Raw genomic sequence first — 24562 nt, 5'->3', positions numbered from 1 at the left:
GGGGGACTGGGTTTGGGTCTTCGCTCCTCTACATGCAGCTGCTGGGTGACCTTGGGCTAGTCACACTTCTTTGAAGTCTCTCAGCCCCACCCACCTCACAGGGTGTCTGTTGTGGGGGGGGGAAGGAGATTGTTAGCCGCTTTGAGACTCCTTCGGGTAGTGATAAAGCGGGATATCAAATCCAAACTCTTCCTTCAGGTATACTGGGTCAAGGCCGTTTAGGGCTTTAAAGGTCAGCACCAACACTTTGAATTGTGCTCGGAAAGGTACTGGGAGCCAATGTAGGTCTTTCAAGACCGGTGTTATGTGGTCTCGGCGGCCACTCCCAGTCACCAGACTAGCTGCCTCATTCTGGATTATTTGTAGTTTCCGGGTCACCTTCAAAGGTAGCCCCACGTAGAGCGCATTGCAGTAGTCCAAGAGGGAGGTAACTAGAGCATGCACCACTCTGGCAAGACAGTCTGCGGGCAGGTAGGGTCTCAGCCTGCGTACCAGTTGGAGCTGGTAGACAGTTACCCTGGACACAGAACTGACCTGCGCCTCCATGGACAGCTGTGAGTCCAAAATGACTCCCAGGCTGTGCAGCTTCAGGGGGACAATTGTCCCATTCAGGACCAGGGAGTCCTCCATACCTGCCTGCTCCCTGTCCCCCCAAAACAGTACTTCTGTCTTGTCAGGATTCAACCTTGATCTGTTAGCTGCCATCCATCCTCCAACCGCCTCCAGACACTCACACAGGACCTTCACCACCTTCACTGGTTCCGATTTGAAAGAGAGGTAGAGCTGGGTGTCATCCGCATACTGATGAACACCCAGCCCAAACCAAAATGTTCAGCCCGAAACATGAATTGCTAAAGTACTTGGGAAAGGCTGTAGCTCACTGGTAGAGCATGTGCCTTGCAAGCAAAAGGTTTCAGATTCAATCCCTGGCATCTCCAGGTAGGGCTGGGAGAGAACCCTGCCTGATACCTTACAGAGCTGCTGCTAGTCAGTGCTGGACAATGCTGTGCTAGATGGGGCCAGTGGTCTGACACAAGATAAGGCAGCTCCCTATGTTTCGAGGGCTAATTGGTCAGATCATAATACAAAAACCACCCGGAGAGCGCAAGAAATAACGGCCACATCTGGAACTGGCACCGAGTCTGCCCCACTGAGACCCATTAGTACATGGAACACCAAAGATGAGAAAGAGCAACGAGCAAGAAACAAGCAGAGGTCCTTTGTGCTGGGAACAAGAGGTCATCATAGGGCCAGACGCAATGCTATAATGCAGCCACACGAAAGCTTGGCTTGGTGGCTGCTTCCCCCATGAAAAGACGATAATCTCTGGCAGCCAGCGGTTGCTGAGAGCAGCAGTTGTTCTCTTGTCGAAAGTCAGGTGGGCATGTGTTCCAAACAACCTGTGAGATGCGCTAATGGCTGTCCCCGAGCATGTGCAGAGTGTTTTCCCTCCTCTACTACAGCTCTTGTGCTCTAGGACAGCATGAGTTCTAGTCTATCTGGCTGCAGCCCATAGCATCTCACATACGCAACTAAACATCACTCCTCCCCTAAGCATGTGCAGAGTGGACAATGCAGTTTTAAAAACCCAGGCTTGCTGTCAGTCCTTGCTCAGAGAGGGAGAAAGGAGATCTCAATGCATCTCTTTGTGATGTGGGGTGTGAGAAGCTTCTCTGGCTTCCTTTCTACGTACTAAAAGGTAAAGGGAACCCTGACTATTAGGTCCAGTCATGGACAACTCTGGGGTTGCGGCGCTCATCTTGCGTTATTGGCCGAGAGAGTCGGCGTACAGCTTCCAGGTCATGTGGCTAGCATGAGCATGACAAAGCCGCTTCTGGTGAACCAGAGCAGCACACAGAAACGCCGTTTACCTTCCCACCGGAGCGGTACCTGTTTATCTATTTGCACTTTGACGTGCTTTCAAACTGCTAGGTTGGCAGGAGCTGGGACCGAGCAATGGGAGCTCACCCCGTCGCGGGGATTCGAACTGCCGACCTTCTGATTGGCAAGCCCTAGGCCCACCCACGTCCCTTCTACGTACTAGGTTGCTGTAAAAGCAAGGGCAGTTAAAACAATACGGTAACCCTGGCACCAAGCCCCCTCACATATTTTTGTATAACTGCACTTAATTTTGGAATGCAGAATTTCACATAATTCTGCACTACTGATATGGTTGAACGATGCAAGGTGTGCTCTCCTGCACATTTTTGGTGCTGTGCTGTCCCATGAGCGCACGCCCATCCCCCCAAAATGGGATGTTCAGATTTAAATAGGACAGTTGAGGGTATAGGTGCCAAGTTCCGGATTGAAAAATCCAGGATCAGCAGCGCCACGGCACCGGAAGTCACTTCTACACACTTCCAGACATGCGTAAAAGCGACTTCCAATGCCGCTGTGCCCATTTCCAAAATGTCCGCATTGCACTTCCAGACATGCACAGAAGTGACTTCTGGCGCTGCGGACATTTTGGAAATGGGCACAGCAGCATCAGAAGTCGCTTCTACGCATCACATGTCCAGAAGTGCGTAGAAGTGACTTCCGGTGCCGGCGCAGCACCAGAAGAACATGGCCGCCGGCAGGCGCTCCGTAATCCGGGGGAAAACGGGGTATTTTGCCATTCGGGACACCTGCGGGAAATGGTAAGAAAATACAGGGGTTTCCTGGGGAAAACGGGGTACCTGGCAGCTATGGCTGAGGGGTATGATCTCGATGTGGGGATAATGGAATTCCCCCAGAATACAGGGAAGGCTCTCCTATGGGGGCCTACTGGGAAGGGTTGTTGCTCAGTGGCAGAGCATCTGTTCTGTGTGCAGGTCCCAAGTTCAGTCCCCAATGTTAGGGCTGGGAGAACTCTGGAGAGCTGCTGCCAGCCAGTTACAGACAACATTGCTTTTGGCAGTCTCTTGAACTGACCCAGTATAAGGCAGCTTCCCTATGTCCTCTTGCTTCGGAACAATGCAGAAGTATTCACACCAAGGCCTGGTGAATTTATGCCGCATTTGACAGAGTTATTAGCCATCCCGAAAGTCACCGCCAGCTGCTATTAACGCGTTATGAGAAGGTAATTGTGCGTTGTGCCGTTGGGGGGGGGAGGCAGGGCATATTTTATTTAAATACTGTCAAGATGTTGCGATGAAACTTTAATAGGCAGGGAGAGCTAAATGATTGAACTGCGGGACGAAACCTGCTCTGGGTTCAGACATTAACAGAAGGGGAAATGGGAGAACAGGGTCAGGGAAAGTTCCCGCTCTCTGCTGGCGCAAAGACTGTAGATGAAAGATGGCTGCATTGCCAAAGAGTGTGCTTCTATTTTGTTTTGCTTGGAAGGATCTACTCTTTCCTTACATGGGAGGTCTGTGATGGTTGGTGGTCCCTGGGCCCAGCAGGCCCAGCACAAGACCTGTGTACGGTGGCCCGCTAGGTGCTTACATTTGCTAATTCTCATTTCTCCTTTTACCTCAGGGCAATTTAATAAAGAAAGCCAACATGTGGGCAACAGGTGGCTGACCCCACAAATCTTGCTGGGCTCCAAATCCCCTGGGTTGGGCGGAAAGGCCACAGCTCAGTTGGGAGAGCACCTGCAGAGGGTCCCAGCTTCAATCCCTGGCATCTCCAGGTATTGCTGAGAATGTCCCCCACCTGGAAACCTGGAGAGCCAGTCAGTGTAGCAGTGAAGATGAAACCATGAGGGCAACTGGGGCACTGCCCCACCGACCTCAGTCTGCCCCAATTAGCCCTCACTTGTCTGCCTTCTTATAGTCTATGGAGTGGTGTTGCCTGTCAGCTTCTTCCTCCTTAGTTTCTGTGTTGTCTCCTCCAGCAGGGAGGAGGATGGGGTCAAAAGTGGGATTAGTTGGCTCTGCCTGCCATTCGCTCTGGCGCCACCTGCTGTTAGCCTCCTTGCCTTATGCCCTACCAGCAGCAATGGGCACTGCAGTGTAGGGAACGCGAAGCTAGGTGGGCCAATGGGTCTGACTCCCTATGTTCCCATCAGCTCCAGCTAGCGTGGCCAGTGTTCAAAAAGGATGGGAGCTCTAGTACAACAACATCTGGAAAGCCACAGGCTCCCTATTCCCAAACGCAGAGGTGTGGCGTTGAGCGGGGGCTGACATGAAAGTTCTAGTAAGTTTAGAACAGGAGGAAGCTATGAGTCCCTACACCTTGAGAAACTACAGCAGCTTTCCTCAACCTGAAGAGGTTTTGGACTATAAATCCCATTAGCATTAGCTAGCAGGACTCTACTGGCTAGGTTGGATGGCAGTGGCAGTCCAAAACCTCTGAAGACCACTAGATTGCGGAAGGCTTTTGTCTAGTCCATGGTAATAAATTAATGGGGAGGGCTCATCATATCATCCAGCAGGGACACACTCTCAGCCACCCACATATATATATATATACTGTACAAACCCACACTCCTCGGTCAGAGGGAGAAACTCACCTTAGTGTTGCATTGTCCCCTTGACAAACTGTGTAATTGTCAGCTGGCTGGTTAAAATCAGCACCCCGAACCAGCAGTCCTGCACAGTGAAAGACACAGAGAGAAGTTGCTGTTAGAGTGCGGCCGAGGAATTGCCATGCAGAGTGATCCAGGGATGGCAAAACAAGCAACACCTCGTTTAGGAGTAGAGCTTTTAAAGTTGTTATAAGGCCGAAACCTCTTGTCGATGTAGAAGAAACAGGAAAGTTTTCTGAGCTTCCCCATTCTTATCATCCTGTAAGAATTCTGCCTGAAGAAGAGTTCTGTATAGCCTAGAAGTGACGCAGTCTTGCATCAACAAAGGTTGATGTTCACAAAATGATTTATGATTAGATATCACTCGGCTGTCAATATATTGAGCTGCTCTGAATTAGGAATGGTAGACTATATCAGTTTCCAATTCTCTCGGTTTCTTGTTTTTTTCAAATCTTAAATTTGGCTCTCCACATTTCCACATCAGTTTGTGGTATTGTTTTTTTTTTAAGTTCCCATGAAAATTCACCAGCATTTTAGTACACATTTCTACTAATACACAAATTTTTGTGAAGTGAAAGCAAATGTGAAAGCAATTGAATGTCTCCCCCATCCGCCCTCTGAGCTTGCCACTCTATTTTGGGGTACAATAGTAGAAAGCAACACTGCACCTTGTTTACTTTCTAGGGATATTCACATGGCAACCTCACAGTCACAACCCTGGAGTCAGCACTGACGAGGAACAGAGCATGCAGCCCTTCTGATTCTCCCAAACCATTGCCTACAGCAGACATAGGCAAACTCCAGCTCTCCAGATGTTTGGGACTCCAACTCCCATCATCCCTGACCACTGGTCCTGTTAGCTAGGGATGATGGGAGTTGTAGTCCCAAACATCTGGAGGGACGGAGTTTGCCTATGCCTGCCCTACAGTATAGCACCCACAGTTAAAGGAACTTTTCTTGGCTCTCTTTCCCCCCCTTCAGCACTGCAATGGTTGTATTGCGCACACGCTCCTCTCTCTCTCTCTCTCTCTCTCTCTCTCTCTCTCTCTCTCTCTCTCTCTCTCACACACACACACACACACACACACACACACACACACACCATGCAAGCCCCTCACCTGCAGTTTGAAGTGGGACAGGCTAGGAATAGCATTGCCACATGATCTGCTTTTTGTGTAAACTAACTGTAAATCTTCTTTCCCATTCATTTACATCTCCTTGGGGTATTAATGACTCATTAGTATTGCTGTAGTTCTCTTTGAGGTATCATTGACTGAACAGCACTTAAGTGTGTTGAAGTGCACGGTGTGATTTCTTCTTTACCTGCCAGGAGATGCAAGCATTGCATCCCTTATCCACACTGCCAATGTTGCCTCTGCTTAAAGGGACAACAACCTTGACGATTCCTTCCCCAAACACACAAACACACAAATATGAAGACAAGTGTCAGAAGAAGAAGTCCATCTGGTCTTGACTCATAAGATCCCCTTTCTCCAAACATTGTGCTTCCCTAAAACAAAAGGAACAGAGACAGAAAACAGAGCACAGCAGCACTCTGCCCACCTGCAATTCCCAGCAACTTGTCTTTGAAGGCATACTCTGCCTCTGAACATTGAGGTTCCATTTAGATAGAGTGACTGCTGGATTTCCTAGCCACCTTCACCTGGCTCTGACTTGTGGGATTCCACCTGTGCTGGAAACAGAACCCGGGCACCCTGGTTTCCAGCCTGTGAGGCAACCACTGACTGACTATATGGCACACCAACAAGGATACTGGAGTGCCAGCTCCTATCGGGGCTGTTAAGAGAACATTTGTGAAACAATCTGACTCATGGTACAAGCCTCCCTTCTCTTCTGAATTGGGGTGGAAGGTGCATGTGCATAAATAGCCTAGATTGCCTGAGGGCTCATCAACGGGGATGCCTCATCAAATGTGCCTCAGTTTTCTTTCCCTGTCAAAAATCCACCGACTCTCTCTCTCTTTCCCAGTGATCTAAGGTCAGGAGGCTTAGAGGCTGGGCTGACAATAGCTGGAGAAAGGGTCCAAGTCTGTAGATCCTGAATGTTATGATGTGCAACCTGGTCATTAACAGGTTCAGATCTGCTGCTGCAGAGTTAGGAATGCCATGAGTCAGGTGCCTGGCTTGACTCTATTTGAGGGGGCTGGAGGTGTTGTTGTTGAAGCACAATGGTCCCCAGGGATGCCCAGACTCAGATTGTTTGTCATCATGAGCTTGCGATTTGAAAGCAAGCCCAGGATTTCAAAACATGCAAAGGTTGGGCAGCAGTAGTAGAGATAAACTGCACCATTTGTCATTTCCAAGGGCTGGCTCGCCCACGGCAATTTATCACTTGATATGTTGACTGTTGCCATCAGGAGGCGGTGCTGTCATCAGGGCAAGAATTTGGGGCAGAAGTCAACAGAATGAGCAGGAGAACACACAAATGCACACTAAACAAACAGAGCAAGGCTTAGCTTCTCACATGCCGAAGTAACTGAAGTCAATACACATCCCAGTCTAAAGTAGCCTAGGAACTATGGCCCAGAGTCTAAAATTATCTCCCTGCCCTGCTGCTCAAAGGGATGAATAATTAAGGTGAAAACCCACAGAGAGACTGAAAAGAGAGGGAGTGAGCTTCCAGGCGGCCGCTATTTTGGGGTGGGGTTCAACCACATACCAGCAAATTCAGGTTGCACAGTTAGAGGCTAGTTGGGAGCTCTTGCACAGCATAACTGCTTCTCCAGAAGATCAGACATTTTTTGCAACATGGAAAGGGATGGGAAAATACATTGGGAATGCGACTGGGAATGTTGCACCCCTGCAAACAAATCAGGCCGAATGCCCATTGAATAGCTAACATTGTTTAATCTCCCTAGATAAAAAGACCAGGGTGCATGTTCAATAAGCAGGTCATCTAGAAGCATCCAGATACCGGTAGAGGGGGAGGTGTATGCCAAGGCTCAGAAAGCCACATCCTCTTATTCGGACGGCCTCGAAAGAAGGCGGGGCTAGCAAACTGGGGGAACCCAGAAAGGAGCACTCCATGCTGCAACAGTTTGTTGCGGCTCCCACTTGCCTGCTCTGCTACAAAGCTATGGAACCTTCCCTTTTGGAAGGCTTCTCTTTTCTTGACTTCCCGAGACAATGACAATTTTATACCACTCCGGTGCTGTAGCTAGAGTGGGAAGCGCTCTGCTGGCTTCAGGTTCCCTATAGAAGTTGCAGCTGCTCCCCTTCCATGGGAAACTAGAAATCAACCAGCCCTGTGACATTTTACACATCCTAAGCGTCGGGCACTGAAAACAAGGCCTGAAGCTCAGCCCTGGCCTCAGAGCATTGAGGCATTGCTCCTGTCTGAGATACCCAGTTGCTACACCCACCCTGCCCGTATTCCATCATAACTGGGGTCCAGGTTGTGATTGACAGGCATCAGCATCTGGGAGAGATCCGAGGGTCAAAGCTTAGTCAGCAGCTACGCAACAGGGGACCCGACCAGCATCATTTTTATTATGGATTTATTTATTTATGTCCTCCAAGTGATTTCCTTCCACTGCCTAGCACAGCGCAGGTCACTCAATGGTATCACCAGCATTTGGGGGCATCTGCTGCAAAGATTGGAGCCAGGGAAAGAGGTGGAGGGGTCTGGACAGAGTCAGACCCCTATCCTCTGCCCTATGCATGAGATTTCACCTTTTTTGTCCTATTTATGGTTAATGGCACTTCTTCACTAGAGCTACTAAAAAGTGTGTGTGTGTGAGAGAGAGAGGGGGGGGGAAGGGATTTTCAAGCAAATTGTCCTTGCCCTATATTGGCCTGCAAAAAAATTGCCATCAGTCATGGGCTACCTGTTACATACTGTCATAGCTATCTTTTTGTCCACAGGCTTCAAATATCAAGGACTAACAGCTGTTCAGGAAATACCAGCAAAAACACTCGCTGTTGTGATGGACCGGTGTAGTAAAGAGAGAATCTGCATATACCAAGGACTCAGGCTGGCTATGCATGCTCCCAACATGCAGTGCATTTTTGAGAGCTCGGCACACAGGAGTTGCATAAACCCCCACATGGTGGGAACCCTGTAAGTGTAGGTCAGACAACTCAGATTTGGGGTGGAGGGTAGGGTTTGCCTTTGGGTGCAATAGCACCCCCAAGTTCTGTGCTTTATTTTTCCTCAGGGAAATGGAGGGGGGGGGCTCCATTTAGGCACAGTGTCATTCATGGAACACACACACACACAGAGAGAGATATAGATATCTATATAGATATCTATATAGATATATTTCCAGTTTCTTAATCCAGATTAGGAGGGTGTGATCTAATTTTGCTTGTGTGTTTGTGTGCCTGTGGAACTCAGACCAGGTAAGGCAGCCTGCCTGACCTTGCCGATTCTTAAATCTGTCCACAGATCAGCAATGTATTGTGTGTATCTCTCTTTCTCTGTGTGTGTGTGTGAGAGAGAGAGAGCAGACGCTTGCCTGGGCCCCTCCGGTGAAGTAGTTGATTAAGATTCTGTCTGGTTGACGAATGGAGCTGGACACGAGTCGGAGAGGCAGACGGTTGCTTTGCATGCAGAACCAGGGAGAAGGTGACGAGGGAAGAAAGAGACATGGACAGAGATCAATCACAGCCCGCACAAACCCCGCTAGCTCTCCTCAGCAATGCCTCGCAAGCCTCCGGCTGTCCTTTCTCTCTTTTCCTCCCCGCCACAACCAAGCCCCTCTCCATTCCTACACAGCTTGTGCCAGCTTGTGCCCCACCAATCCTATCAATGTTCCTCAGAGGGCGGAGGCTGTGTGCTCCAGGTTTCCCTTTGGCCCAGCTCCCCATCTCTCTCCATCCCAGATAGCCCTCCTCTATGACAGATTGCAGTGGGCAGGTATCTAATTGGCGGCTCTCTCTTGGATGTGACATCGTGTTTACTTCATGTTCTCGCTCTGGCTACGAGTGGCGACTGTCAATATCCAGCAACTGGCACCGTGGCACTCAGACAGCTTGAGGGTCACAGCAGATGCTGCTAAGCCAGCAGTCCCTCCTGGACCAGGGCGTTTGCTTAATGCAAGCGCTTAGCACCATTGTCAGGGCCTGGAAGCGCCTAGGACACATCATGCCTCACCAGAAATCTGTGCGCAGGCACACACACTCATTGACCCCGTTACCTGGTGCCAACAGGCTGTCTGGAGAAAGGGCTAGCCCCTGAGCATGAGCAGAGTTCTTTTCTTTTAACATCAAAGACAAATGGAGGGGCAGTCAACGTGGGACCTTGCAGATGTTGTGGAGTGCAGCTCTCATTCTCCCCATACTGGGGATCATAAGAGTTGGCATCCAAGAACACCTATGGGGGTCGCCACATTGCCTTACCTTGGGCTTATTCACAGAGGCATGTTCATCCCTCAGCATCGCATCACCCATCTACAGGGGAAATGAAGCATGGTCAAAAGAAGTTCTTTATTTTGCCTGGCCTAATCCTATTCATTTCATCAGGCTATGTGAAATATACTCGGAGTCAAGAGTGAATTTCATGCTCTTTATTCAGCTCATAGTCATCAAGGAGGAGAAGAGAAGACGAATGGCTCTTTTCCCAAAACCATCTGCTTATATACATTATTTACACAATGGGCCTTGCGTGATTGGCTACTTCAGGGCTACACCTGTGGGCCAATTATATTGTGGATTGACTTTTGCCTGCAGCCTGATTGGCTGCTCCTACAGGCCAATCAGGTAGCAGATTCACTTATGCCAGCCGCCTGATTGGCTGCTCCAGCAGGCCAATCAGGTTGCGGATTCACTTCCACCTGGAGTTGGATTGGGTAGCTCCCGCTGATTCTGAATCCTATTGTTCTAGGATTCAGCTCAGTACATAACACCCCTCCCCTCTAAGTTCCAGTCCTGCCCGGGAAGTTGCATTCGTAGTCCCCAAGGTCTGCTGGCCGCCTCCGTGTGCGTTGTGGCCTGGGGTGTTCCTTGGTCAGGGGTTCTGGTTCTGGCTCGTGTTCCGAGGCTGCTGGCTGTGCCGGGGCTGTCTGGTCTGGCGCCACTGAACCACTAGGTTGTAGCTCTGGTTCCGGTGTCCTTCCAGCCTCGGGGCGCCCCTCTGTGCCTACTGCTTCTGCTTCCTCTGCCCACCCCTCTCGCTCTACAGGCCTCACTGCCCTGCTGTCCCCTTGGGACCCCTCTGTCCCGCTCTCCTCCCGGGTTCCTCCTGGGAATCGTCGCCGTATCTGGTCGCAGTGGCGGCGCCAACATTGCCCCCCTTCCGTTAGTACCTCGTACGACACGGGACCGGTCACCTTGGTGACTGTGGCGGGTACCCATGCTGGGCCTGCCCCAAAATTCTTTGCATACACTGGGTCCTGGGCCACAAATGTCCGGGGGTTCCTGCCTTTCCCCACCACTACCTCATCCTGAGCTCTGTCGGGGTGAAGTCGGTCCAGTCTAGTTGCAAGGCGCCGGCCCATTAGTAATTCAGCTGGGCTCCGGCCCGTCGTTGTGCTTGGGGTGCTGTGCTGTGCTAGAAGAAATGCGGCAAGGCGGTATTCCCAGTCCCCTTGTGTCATGCGGCGGAGGCTGTCCTTGGTGGTCCGCACCATGCGCTCCGCTTGGCCATTGGTGGCAGGGTGGAATGGTGCTGAGCGGATGTGGCGGATGGCGTTCTGCGCTGTGAAGGTCTGGAACTCCTCTGACGTGAATGCGGTTCCATTGTCCGAGACGAGGGTGTCAGGGAGCCCGTGGGTCGCAAACAGCTTACGTAGTACCCGGATGGCTGCCGCCGTAGAAGTGGATGGTACCAGTGCGACCTCCAGCCATTTGGTGTAGGAATCCACCACTATGAAGAATGTTTTTCCCTGGAAGGGGCCAGCGAAGTCCACGTGCAAGCGTGACCATGGATGTTGGGCGGACTCCCAGGGCTGGACTGGGGCCCTTGGGGGATCCGGGCGGGATTCTTGGCAGGTCTGGCAGTGTTGGACCCAGGCCTCTATCTCTCTGTCAATCCCCGGCCACCACACATAACTCCTGGCAAGGGCCTTCATCCTCACTACCCCTGGGTGTGTCTCGTGTAGGGCTGTGAGGACCCTTTTGCGGAGGGGCTGGGGAACAACAACCCTGCTTCCCCATAACAGGCACCCCTTGTGGGCCGACAGTTCATGTTTGCGGTTTGTGTAGCCAGCGAATTCTGGCCCGGGGCTGCTGCTGGGCCATCCTCGCCACACCCAGTCCAGGACCCGGGAGATGACCCTATCTTTTGTGGAATGGTGCGCAACTTCTTGTGCCTGAATGGGTCGGTCGGGAAGCAGCTCCAGGGTCATAACCTCTTGCGCAGGCGCTGGGTCGGGGCCTGTTTCTGGTAGTGGTAGCCTGCTGAGGGCGTCTGCGTGGCCCATCGCCTTCCCAGGGCGGTGGATTAGTGCATACTGGTAGCCGGCAAGGAAAATTGACCACCTGAGGACACGTGGAGACAACACTTGGGGGGTCTGCTTCTCAGGGGCAAACAGGCCAAGCAACGGCTTGTGGTCAGTCACTATGGTAAAGGGCCGCCCGTACGAGAAATCATGGAATTTTTTTACGCCCTTCACGATTGCCAGACCCTCCTTGTCAATCTGTGAGTAGTTTCGTTCGGCTGCAGCAAGCGTCTGGGAGAAGTATGCCACCGGCATCTCTCTTCCATCCGGGAGTTGGTGTCCCAGGACAGCGCCGATGCCATAGGGAGAGGCGTCGCATGCCAGCACCACTGGCAGCCTCTCGTCGAAGTGTGCTAAGACCGAGTTCGAGACGAGCAAGTCCTTGACTGCCTGGAATGCGGCCCTTTGTCGCTGGCCCCACACCCAAGGGGCCCTTTTATCTAGGAGTCTGTGTAGGGGCTCCGCTACCGCTGCCTTATGGGGAAGGAAGGCATGGTAAAAGTTCAATAGTCCCAAGAATGACTGAAGTTCGGGCTTGCTCTTGGGCGCTGGGGCCTCACAAATGGCCCGTACCTTGTCACCGGTTGGATGGACCCCTTCTGCGTCCACCTTAAATCCCAGAAAGTCCACCTGCGGCACTCCCAGTAAACACTTTTCCCGCTTCACCTTGAGGCCCGCCGTCTGGAAACGGTGCAGGACGGAGCGGAGGCGGTCCTCAAATTCCTCTGGTGTGGGCCCGGTGATCAGTACATCATCGAAGAAGGGGGTGACACCAGGAATCCCTTTAAGGAGAGAGTCCATTAGATTCTGGAATATGCCTGGTGCCACGCTAACGCCAAATTGCAGCCGCTTTACTCTGAATGCCCCTCTGTGCGTCACAATCGTCTGAGCCTCTGCTGTGGCTTCGTCCACAGGCAACTGTTGATACGCTTGGGCCAAGTCCAGTTTGCCAAAGATTTTTGACCCAGCCAGGGTGGCGAGGACATGGCTGACCACTGGCACTGGGTATGCATGGGCCGTGAGAGCCTTGTTTATGGTGCATTTGTAGTCTGCACAGATGCGGACCGAACCGTTAGGCTTGACGGGTGTGACAATTGGAGTTTCCCAGGGGGCGTTGGGCACCGGCTCCAGCACTCCTTGCTCCACGAGCCGGTCCAATTCCTCGTCTATGCGGGGTTTCAGGGCGAACGGGACCCGGCGGGCCTTGTGCCTGATGGGTCGTACAGCGGGGTCTAGCTGTAGGGCAATGGGGGGTCCTGTATATCGTCCCAATGCCCCATCGAAAACCCCTGGAAACTCTTTGCATATGGCGTCCACGTCCACTTGTAAGCTAGTGCGGTTCACCCCGGTAACGGCTAGCCCCAGAGGTCCAAACCATGCCAGTCCCAGTAAGCTAACGTAGGGGCCCTTAACTACCAGCAAGTCCAATTGTTGCTTTCGCCCTCGATATTGCACCCTGAAGGTCCCCACCCCCATTGTAGGGACCTTACATTTCTGGAAGTCCCGGAGGGTGAATGGGGCCAGCCTTAGTTTGGGACCCCCATTAGGGCACAGTTCCCTTAATGTTCGGGCCGAGATTATGGATAGAGTTGAACCCGTGTCCAGCTCCATGCGGCATGGGGCTCCCTCTATCTGTACCTCTATATAAATTTTCTCTGTGCTGGGATGGGGCAACTGGAATACCTGGTAGTCCGTGATCTCCGTCGAGTTGCCTTGGTGCATGGTGCCGTGTGACCTGGGGCTCCTGGGTCGGTCATCTGATGCTTGTCGACTGGTGAGTCGAGCCCGACACACCCGGGCGATGTGTCCCAATTTTCTGCACTGCCTGCACTCTGCGTTGCGGAAACGACAGGTCCTCCTCTCGTGGTTCTCCCCGCAGCTTGCACAGTTCCCTCCTTCTCGTCGAGGCTGCTGTGGTGTGTGTGCTGCTTGAGTGCGCCGCTGTACTCGGTGTACTTCCTCCCTGTCAGATTCGGATTCGTCGGTGAGGTCTTCGTGGTAGACCCTCGGTTGGGATGGCGGGGCCGGTCGTGCCTCTTGCGTTGACCTCTCGGCGGCTTCGGTTGCCAGGGCTTCCTCCAGAGCAATCTGGAACGTGAGGTCTTTTTTGGCGTAGAGGCGTCGTTGCAACATCCCGTCCCTCAGGCCACCGACGAGGCGGTCACGAAGCATGTTCTCCAATTCTGAGAAGTTGCATAACCGGGCGGCTTGGCGGAGGGAGGTCACAAACCCAGTTATGGTTTCCCCCGGGGCTTGCCGTTTTGCGTAGAAGGCATTTCGGCAAGCTACCACCGAGGGCTGTGGTGAGAAGTGCTCCTTCAGCCGTTCCATTATTGTTTTGTAAGAGACGGTAGCGACATCTCTAGGTGCAAGGAGAGCCCGGGCGATTTCAAACGTCTCCTCTCCACAGACGCTGAAGAATGTCGCCCTCTTCATGGCATCGTTGGTGACTTCTTTCGCTTGCAGGAGGAAGTTGAAACGGGCGGCGTACCCTTCCCAGTCTCCTGATGCTGGTTTGAATGGCGAGAAGCTGCTGTCGGTTGCCATTCTGGGTTCCTTGGGTCCTGGAGCTGAAGCCTAGATGCACGGTGCGATGCAGCGGTGCAGCAGGTGGCGGTGCTGCGGTGCAGTGCGTGGTGGCGGTCAGCTCAGCAGGATCCCATCCTCGTCGCCAGTGAAATATACTCGGAGTCAAGAGTGAATTTCATGCTCTTTATTCAGCTCATAGTCATCAAGGAGGAGAAGAGAAGACGAATGGCTCTTTTCCCAAAACCATCTGCTTATATACATTATTTACACAATGGGCCTTGCGTGATTGGCTACTTCAGGGCTACACCTGTGGGCCAATTATATTGTGGATTGACTTTTGCCTGCAGCCTGATTGGCTGCTCCTACAGGCCAATCAGGTAGCAGATTCACTTATGCCAGCCGCCTGATTGGCTGCTCCAGCAGGCCAATCAGGTTGCGGATTCACTTCCACCTGGAGTTGGATTGGGTAGCTCCCGCTGATTCTGAATCCTATTGTTCTAGGATTCAGCTCAGTACATAACACTATGGCAAATTCTGACATGAGAGAGGGGGAGGAGAAAACTCTCTGGGTTGTGCATCCAGAGTGTGCATGCACACGGAAGCTTATAACAATGACAAACTTAGTTGATCTCTAAGGTGCTACTGGAAGGAATTTGTTTATTTTGTTTCAACTACAGTAAATCTAGTTACAGTAAATCTAGTTACAGATTTTAGTTACAGATTTAGTTACTAGATTTAGTTACTGTAACTACCTGTAACTAGATTTCTGGATTGTCTCCATACAGTGCCAGATTTACGTATAAACTAAACAAGCTATAGCTTAGGGACCCACTCTCCTGGGCCCCCAATTTTTTTAAAAGGAAGAAAGAAATTGGATGTAAATTTCCAAAAAATAAAAAATAAAACCTACATTCAGCAACAGGGTGTGTGTGTGTGTTGTGTAGGCTCTTATGATTTCAGCAAGGCCTTTGACAAGGTGCCCCATGATATTCTTGCAAAGAAGCTGGTAAAATGCGGGCTAGACAATGCTACCATTCAGTGGATTTGTAACTGGCTGACTGACCGAACCCAAAGGGTGCTTATCAATGGCTCTTCCTCATCCTGGAGAGTAGTGACTAGTGGGGTGCCACAGGGTTCTGTCTTGGGCCCAGTCTTATTCAACATCTTTATCAATGACTTGGATGATGGGCTTGAGGGCATCCTGAGCAAGTTTGCAGATGACACCAAATTGGGAGGGGTGGCTAATACCCCAGAGGACAGGATCACACTTCAAAATGACCTTAACAGATTAGACAACTGAGCCAAAACAAACAAGATGAATTTTAACAAGGAGAAAGTACTACACTTGGGCAAAAAAATTGAAATGCACAAATACAGGATGGGAGACACCTGGCTTGAGAGCAGTACATGTGAAAAGGATCTAGGAGTCTTGGTAGACCACAAACTTGACATGAGTCAACAGTGTGATGCAGCAGCTAAAAAAGCCAATGCAATTCTGGGCTGCATCAATAGGAGTATAGCATCTAGATCAAGGGAAGTAATAGTACCACTGTATTCTGCTCTGGTCAGACCTCACCTGGAGTACTGTGTCCAGTTCTGGGCACCACAGCCTTATGAGGAACGGCTTAGGGAGCTGGGTATGTTTAGCCTGGAGAAGAGAAGGTTAAGGGGTGATATGATAGCCATGTTCAAATATATGAAAGGATGTCATATGGAGGAGGGAGAAAGGTTGTTTTCTGCTGCTCCAGAGAAGCGGACACGGAGCAATGGATTCAAACTACAAGAAAGAAGATTCCACCTGATCATTTGGAAGAACTTCCTGACAGTAAGAGCTGTTCGGCAGTGGAATTTGCTACCAAGGAGTGTGGTGGAGTCTCCTTCTTTGGTGGTCTTTAAGCAGAGGCTTGACAGCCATATGTCAAGAATGCTTTGATGGTGTTTCCTGCTTGGCAGGGGGTTGGACTGGATGGCCCTTGTGGTCTCTTTCAACTCTATGATTCTATGATGTAAGTAATGGGCCCTGCCTGCTAGCCTAAAATATCACTGGTTTGCTCATTTCTATATATAGGGTGCCTACATTCTGCATGTACAAATGAGTTTAGATACATATTAGGTCCATAAATTACCATACAAAGGTAAAGGTAAAGGACCCCTGACAGTTAAGTCCAGTTACAAATGACTTGGGGGTTGTGGCGCTCATCTCGCTTTACTGGCTGAGGGAGCTGATGTTTGTCCGCAGACAGTTTTTTCCGGGTCATGTGACCAGCATGACTAAGCCGCTTCTGGTGAAACCAGAGCAGCACACGCAAATGCCGTTTCTCTTCCCATCGGAGCGGTACCTATTTATCTACTTGCACTTTGATGTCCTTTCGAATTGCTAGGTTGGCAGGACCTGGGGCCGAGCAACGGGAGCTCACCCCGTCGCAGGGATTCGAACCACCGACCTTCCGATCGGCATGCCCTAGGCTCAGTGGTTTAGACCACAGCGCCACCTGCTTCCCTAAATTACCATATAGCATATACTCAACACAAAAAACAGCAACAGTTTGTTGTTGGCAAAGGACAGCTGGACATATAAAGAGCTCCACTATCTTCAGTAGCTTAGGGCCTCATCAAACCTAAATCCAGCCCTGTCTCCATGCCATTCATGTTTTTTATAAAACTTGGTAGCTCAGGAAGAAAAGGTGGCATTGTGAACTCCACCAGGTTGTAACTCAGAGGCAGAGCCATGGCTGTTGGCTACAACAGGATGCATTTTTCAAGCCTGATTCAGCACTGGGGAGAGCTGGGGGCACATCTGCTCCTGCAGGCACCCATTGGTGACCCCTCCTGTAGACAATATTGAGCTATGTGGACCAAGGGTCTGCTGTAACTCAGTATATGGTAGCATCCTATGTTTTGTGGTGTCGCACCCCCACTCAATAAAGATTGGACTGCCCCAATATAAAGACAAAAAGCAGCATTGCAAGATCACATCAGAGGTTCATTGTTCTAATACTCCTGATTCCCATTTTTAATAATAAAAAAATCACCCCCAGATGCCACCAAGTGTAGGGAGGCCCTGTATAAAGTAATAATAACGATCAATTACTCTGACTGGAGCTCTACGGGAGTGTCTGGTACGGAGGTTAAAATAGATGATGTGCAATAAAACAACAACAACAACTCTTGTGCTTATACTTTCCTTCCTTGGAGGTTTTTTAAAGCAGAGGTTGGATGGCCATCTGCCATGGATGCTTTCGCTGAGATTCCTGCATTGCAGGGGGTTGGACTAGATGACTCTCAGGGCCCCTTCCAACTCTCCAATTCTATGATTCTAAGCATTAGGTTTAAATACTCTTCCAACTCCTTGCTGCCTCACTTTCATATTTTATCCCACCTTAGCAGGGTTGTTGTTTTTTGGAGCAGGCGTAGAATAGGATTTAAAAGCCAAGTAGTTAATTATATGCCTCTGGATTTTATTTCCTATTTATTATTATTACATCCCTCCTTCCCTCCAAGGAGCTCAATGTGGCATCTCTGACTCCTCATTCTATCTTCACAACAACCCTGTAAAGTAGGACAACCTGAGGGACCATGACTGGCCCAAGGCCACTCAGTGGGCTTCATGACCAAGTGGAGATTCAAAACCTTGTCTCCCAGGTCCTTGTACAAGAACTATTAATTGCTACACTGCACTGACTCTCTGATATCTGATTTCCATTGGTGGAAAAAAAACATGCAAGCTATCCTCTTAAACAGAACACACACACTCTCTCCATCAGACAATACTGAAAAGTCACTCGTTCCCTGGTATATAGAGGGTGACGTTACATATTAAAGCAGAGCAGAAAGTTAATATGGATGAAAAAAAATCCTCGGGGAATGATATTCTGTTCCTTGCCCTCACCCAAGAAGCAAGCATCACAGTTAATTTTGCTTCCCTTCATCTTCGTGTTGCAAATGCCCCATTTTCAGGTGCGAAGTTCCGGTATCTTTCATAGTAATGGGATATAGACAGCTGTTGCCGTGTTGGTCCCAGAGATTAAGGAGCGACAAAATGAGTTAAGCAGTGTTTTTATTGCAATATGAGGTGGTGCCTAAGGACTCCCCTGTCTGCACTGACTGACTTTCGAGCACGATTCAAGGAGCTGGTTTGGATGAGGGATGGTGCCAGCCTGGTCCCTGAAGGGCTAGATTTGGAAAGTGGCGGGGCAGGGCAAGGCGGCAGTGTTATTGGGGCCATTTCCGAGCCGGAGGGGTCAAATGCTTGTATTCCAAAACAGGGCACGGGGTTAATTTAGCTGCCATGGGCTGAAAGAAAGACAGAATAAGCAAAACAAGGACACCACGCCCAGCATGGAGACGTATGTGACCACGTTGCCATGTCAAATACACTGTATGAGGTCTAACTGGCAGTGACTACGACTTCCCTGCTCATGGTCTGTTTATTGTTATTTGCAAGTGGAGCTTGCAACAAGTCTTGCAGTGCGGATTGCTCCTATTCAAGAGTCCAGCTGGCCAGCAGTGGTCCATTGCATTCTGCCTACTGCTTTTTTAAAAAATAAAAAAATATTATTATTATTTATTGAATTTATATACCGCCTTATACCCGGGGGTCTCAGGGCGGTTCACAGAATAAAATCAAGATATAAAACCACAAAATACAGTGGTGCCTCGCTAGACGAATTTAATTCGTTCCACGGGTCTTTTCTTATAACGAAAAATTCATCTAGCGAATCCCATAGGAATGCATTGAATTTTTTTTTGAAATTTTTTTTTGCCCATAGGAACGCATTAATTGAATTTCAATGCATTCCTATTGGAAACCGCGAATCGCTAGACAATTTTTTCATAAAACGAATTCGTCTAGCGAGGCAACCTCCGCTCGAAAAATCCTTTCGTTAAGCTGAAATTTCGTTAAGCAGGGCATTCGTTAAGCGAGGCACCACTATACATAAAACAACAACAACAACAACAAAACAACTCAATACCACCACCACCACCACCACCCGGACATTTTCAAAGGGCATAGGATGTAAATCAGATCAACCAAAGGCCTGGTTAAAAAGGAACTTTTTGCCTGGCGCCTAAAGGTGTATAATGAAGGTGCCAGGTGAACTTCCCTGGGGAGAACATTCCACAGAAGGGGAGAGCCACTGCAGAGAAGGCCTGTTCTTTTGTTGCCACTCTCCGGACCTCTCGAGGAGGAGGCACACGGAGAAGGGCCTCGGAAGATGATCTCAGGGTCCGGGTAGGTTCATATGGAAAGAGGCGGTCCTTGAGGTATTGCGGTCCTGAGCCATTTAAGGCTTTTTAGGTCAAAACCAGCACTCTGAATTGGGCCCTGAAACTAATTGGTAGCTAATCTCCTTCCACCCACAACAGTCAACATTCTGACCAGACTGGTTTGGGGATTTTCCACAGTAGCATCAAACTCTTTGGGCAGTGGAAAGACAGAAGGGTTGGAGCTCTGGGGCAGAGATAGCATGGTAGAGTTGCTGAGGAGGTGGTAGATTCAGCCTCCAAGGAGTGCATTTCAGCTGTTGCTGCTACTGTGGCAGTTGGAGAGGCAAGCCTTGGAGGCTGCATCGACTGCCCCTGTAGATGCAGCCACCTGAGGCGGCCATCCCACCTTGCCTCATGGGAGGACCGGCCCTTGTTGCCTTTTTATCTAATGGCAGTCCTCCTCCATTTGAAACAAAGCATGAAGTATTGTACCACAATGCCCATCGAAATCGGGGGGTGGGGGTGGGCATGACTAACTTAGGTCCGTTAATTGTTACAGGTTATTCTGACTCAGTTTGCACAAGTCAGAATTGGCATTCATTTGAAACCGAGAGTGTGCACCTCTGCCTTGGCAAGCGCCACATCTAAAAGGGAGGACATAATGTGTAATGGGATGTTAAAATCTGTCATGCTGTATTTGGGATCCAGGGGTCTCCAGACAAAGTGCATTTGCTCAGTATGGAGGTTGACAGGGGTGAGATAAGGAGAGGGCCCTGCCAAGGACTGGCGGAAAAGAGCCTGGCACTGTGAGGAACGAGTCCCTGTTTCCCCAGGTATGACCTTCCTGACTCTATCAGGTAGAAATGATTATATTGACAGGCAGCCATGTGTGCCAATGGGACATGGAAGAAATTAACCAAGGAGAGGGGGAATGCAAGGTTGGGGCTCTCCATATGGATGAGCAGAGGCTGGTTACTGAGCTGGAAAAACAATGCTTGGGAATGTGGTGGTGTCTAAGCTGGGGATGCATTGACAAGATACATCCAGATACTAAAAGTAGATTTAGGAAGTTCTGACGCAGGTCACATCTAGAGAAGAATACCTTCAGGAATGCAGCCAGGAGTGGAAATTCCTGCAACATGAGGAAATCATGCAAGTGAATACAAGTGCTATTTGCTACCACTATTTTTTTTAGTCTGCAAATATTGTGTAATTAATTGCTTCTTTTCAATATTTCAAAGCCCATTTTTCCCCTCAGAGAATTCTGGGTGATGTAGACACACACACACACACAGACAGACAGACAGACAGACAGAGAGAGAGAGAATTCCCAACAACTCATAGCAAACTCATAGCAAACTATAGTGCTCAGAATTTCTTGAGGCAGGGTATGGTGCTCTCAATGTATTTCAGTGGTTTAATGCAGTGGTTTCCAATTAGCAAAGTACTGCAGACCCCCTGTTTTTCAAAAGCCAAGCCATGGGACCCTTACTTTTGGAAAATTTTGATGTATCTATGGTAGTTCTTGTTATGTGAATGGTGCCACCGCCTCCCTGGGTGGGTTACGCGGAGCCCCTGTGGTCTGTGGGCCACCAGCTGGGAACCACTAGTGTTGTGTGTACATTTCCTCAGTCTAGAATGCACATGAGCATCGTGAGTGGAAGAAGTTCATATACTGAACCAGGCAATTGCAGACTGCGGCACCATCACTAGTACTCACCAGTCACCACAGAATCTCACCTGCAGCCTATAGCCTTTAAGAGAAGCCAGGGAGTTCTTTTGAAGCAGAAGGGGAAGAAACTCTGTCCTGAACATGTTTATCTGACAGAGCACATCTGCCTTGGTCAAACCAGTGGCGTGCACTTGGCTCTTCACCCTAGGTTATGGGCAGTGGGGGTGTTAGCTATGGAAAAACTCTCGTGTTATATTTATGCATAATGGGTTAAGGGTGCATTTCCCCCCATACAGGGCCAACTTCCATGCTGTACCCTCATTTTTCCTTGGAAGATTTTATTTTATTTATAAACTTCATAGATTACCCACCATCACATGGGTCCTGGAATGACTTACAAATATAAAACAATCATGAACGCCTTATAATGCAAGTATTCATTATAGAACGAAATGCATTTCTTTTGTTCCATGTTTTGATTTCTTACTGTTCTTTTTAAAGAAAAGAAACCTTTCAGCAGCAGAATCACCTACCTCAACTCTGCATTTGACATACTTTTTTTTTAAAAAAACTAAACTAAAAACCCACCTAAAATGTCCTGGAGGTATACTGTATATTATATATTTAAAGTGGAATGACAAAGGCATGTTCCCAAGGAATAAACTCACATGAAACCCTGCAGTAGGCCTGTGTAGAGAGAGCCCTGCTGAATACCAAATTCAGGCTCTACACAGGTGTTGGAAATGAGAGAGGTTTATTAAGCCAGACAAAGCACTCCTCAGTCCCATCTCCCTTACCAATAACACAGCAGGGCCACAGTGACTTCAGCACACTAAATGTTGACCCAGTTCAGCACAGCATAGCCCCACTCCTGACTCCCCCTCAAAAAACAAACAAACAAACAAACAAGGGTTGGGAAGTGGCTCTTAATTCAAAGGAGACACTAGCGACCCTTCTAGGGATGCTCACCACCAAAAATAGGTGATGACCCAAGCTAAGCCGAGGCACTAATCTCAGGGTTCTTGGCAAGGAGGGTTTCAGGACCACGGATAGCAATCGTATCGGCAAGACAAAGGTGTGCCATAGAGCAGTGCTCCCCAACCTTTTTATTGCCGCGGACCAGTCAACGTTTGATAATTTTACCACGGCCCGCTGAGGGGGGGATGTTGATTGTTTATATTTTATTTAGATTGTTTTGATTTAATAATTTTAATTTAATTGTATTTAAATGTTCCTTGGGCGGCCCGGTACCAATTGATCCACGGACCGGTACGGACCCATTGATCCTCAGTGGGCTGAGGACCACTGCCATAGAGCAACAGGCAGGTGCTTGTAGCATGGGTGGTGCTAGTGCCCATTGAGATCGGCAGAGCAGAAGGTGGGGTGCTCAAAAGTAGACAGAGGCAGTCCCAATGGTAGGTGGGGGGCGACAGCCAATGACAAGCAGAGCCAACTAATTATTGTTTCCTCCCCATCCTCACTGAGACTAAGGAGGAGGAAGCATATAGGCCATGTCATGCTCCTGGGCTGGTTTCATTCTGTGCATCTCTTAGGATGTGGCGATGCATGGACTGGTCCAAGCCCACTCATATATAAAGGATCACAGAAGCATAGAATTGTAGAGTTGGAAGGGACCCCAAGGGTTGTCTAGTCCAACCCCCTGCAATGCAGGAATCTCAGCTAATGCATCCATGACAGATGACCACATGGGGCTCGAACCCATGACCCTGCTTGGGACTAGCATCGAGATAAAATTATTGCCTGTACGTTTTTCTGCAGAACAAGCTCCTGTTATAGTCACTGGACTAGGGGGCGAGCAACCCTTTCCCTATCCCATAATATATCCCCTTACTTTTTAGCCTAGCCTAGCCTTCTTTCACTGCACTCAGAGCCATGTGCAGAGTCTCCCAGCATCACAACAAGCCTGTTAGGTAGGCTAGGTTAAGAACGAGTGATTGGCCCAAGGTTAGCCACTTAACTTCATGTCTCACAGTGCATGCTAATAAATGTTTACTCAGAACTGAATGCCACTGAATAGTTCAATGGGGCTAACTCCCCAGTAAGTGTGCACAGGGTAGAAGCTACAGCGGAGATTTAATCACTGGCCTTTCTGGTCCTAGCCTGGCATTCGAACACCTAGACCACAACGACTGTCTTTATTCCCACGTTACAACCTGGAAAAAGCCCTGCAACTGTTGTTTTCTCCTCTGCAGTAAAAGAGTTGAGTGTGTTCAATTCAGAATGCAGCACTACAGTCCAAATGAAGAGGCTAGTCTAGGATATCCATGAAAGTTTATGGCAGGCTCCTTGCATGTGATCCCCTCCAGACATCACTGGACTTCAATTCCCATCATCCCTGACCACAGGCCATGCTGGCAGGGGCTGATGGGAGATGAGGTCCAAAGCAACTGGAGAGCACCAGGTTGGGGGAGGCTGCTCTAGGAAAACTCCTTTAGTCATGCCCATTGCTCAGAATACCTGAGGATGCCTCCTGATTTTTGTCCTTGGTTGGATGACTGAATCCCAAAATTCAGAGGAGTGCAAATTTTGGAAGATACTTCAGTTCATATATTGTAAGTGTGAATCAGACAGGTTCCCATTAAACTCATGAGCCAAGCTTCTCCTCTAACAACCTCCAGCTGCTACTCCACAGCTCAGGCATAAGTTGTGGGTAAGGAAGCTGTGACTCTGGAGATGTCGATGGACTAAAACTCCCATCATCCCTGACCATTAGCAGTACTGGCTGGTGCTGATGGAAGCTGGAGGCGTCCACATTGGCTACGCCTGATTTAGGGCTTCAAAAGCAGTAACCAAACACTTCCGTTAAACCAAGGAAGAGACCGATATCCAAATGCAGCTGGAACAATTGAGATCTCACGTCATGCTGCAGAGGACTTGGTCAGAACTTCGGCAGCCACATTTTGAACCGGCTGCAGATACAGAAACAGGCTTAGGGAGGGCATAGGGCAGTTTGAGGAGCCCCCATTTTCTCCCCCCCCAAGCTGTTAAGCCTCTCCCCCCCTCCATTCGCCGCCACCCCCTTAACGCTGCTCCTCTCCGGCATTCACTTCACTGGCTCCGGCTAATTAGAATGATTAATGGTGCCTGGGAATTATGTAAATTGGAGTGAGGTGAATTTGAGAGGCAGCGGGAAGAGGGTGATGTGGTAGTGCTGAGAAGTCAGGCCTGGGAGGCTTTGCTTTAAGTCGCAGGGAGGGAAAGGAGAGTGCGGGCTAAAGTTGTTGTTTTTTTCTTTCCTCAGTTGCCTTCTGGGAAAACCCTCAATTTCCTCCAAAGCTCA

At 49.6% G+C, this 24562-nt stretch overlaps 1 protein-coding gene across 2 annotated transcripts in view; it reads right to left on the bottom strand.

Moving 5' to 3' along the window:
* The window catches only part of IGLON5 (IgLON family member 5), a 132339-nt gene that overhangs the window by 23689 nt on the left and 84088 nt on the right, over positions 1-24562 (bottom strand). For both annotated transcript variants that reach the window (XM_060275669.1, XM_035120981.2), the window contains exon 2: positions 4439-4517. In XM_060275669.1, the coding sequence (XP_060131652.1) occupies positions 4439-4517 (79 nt within the window). The remainder of the gene's footprint in view (positions 1-4438; positions 4518-24562) is intronic.

This window comes from Zootoca vivipara, chromosome 6 (assembly GCF_963506605.1).
Source record: "Zootoca vivipara chromosome 6, rZooViv1.1, whole genome shotgun sequence".
NCBI classification, from domain to species: Eukaryota; Metazoa; Chordata; class Lepidosauria; order Squamata; family Lacertidae; genus Zootoca; species Zootoca vivipara.
This window is presented reverse-complemented; position numbering and strand designations above follow the sequence as displayed.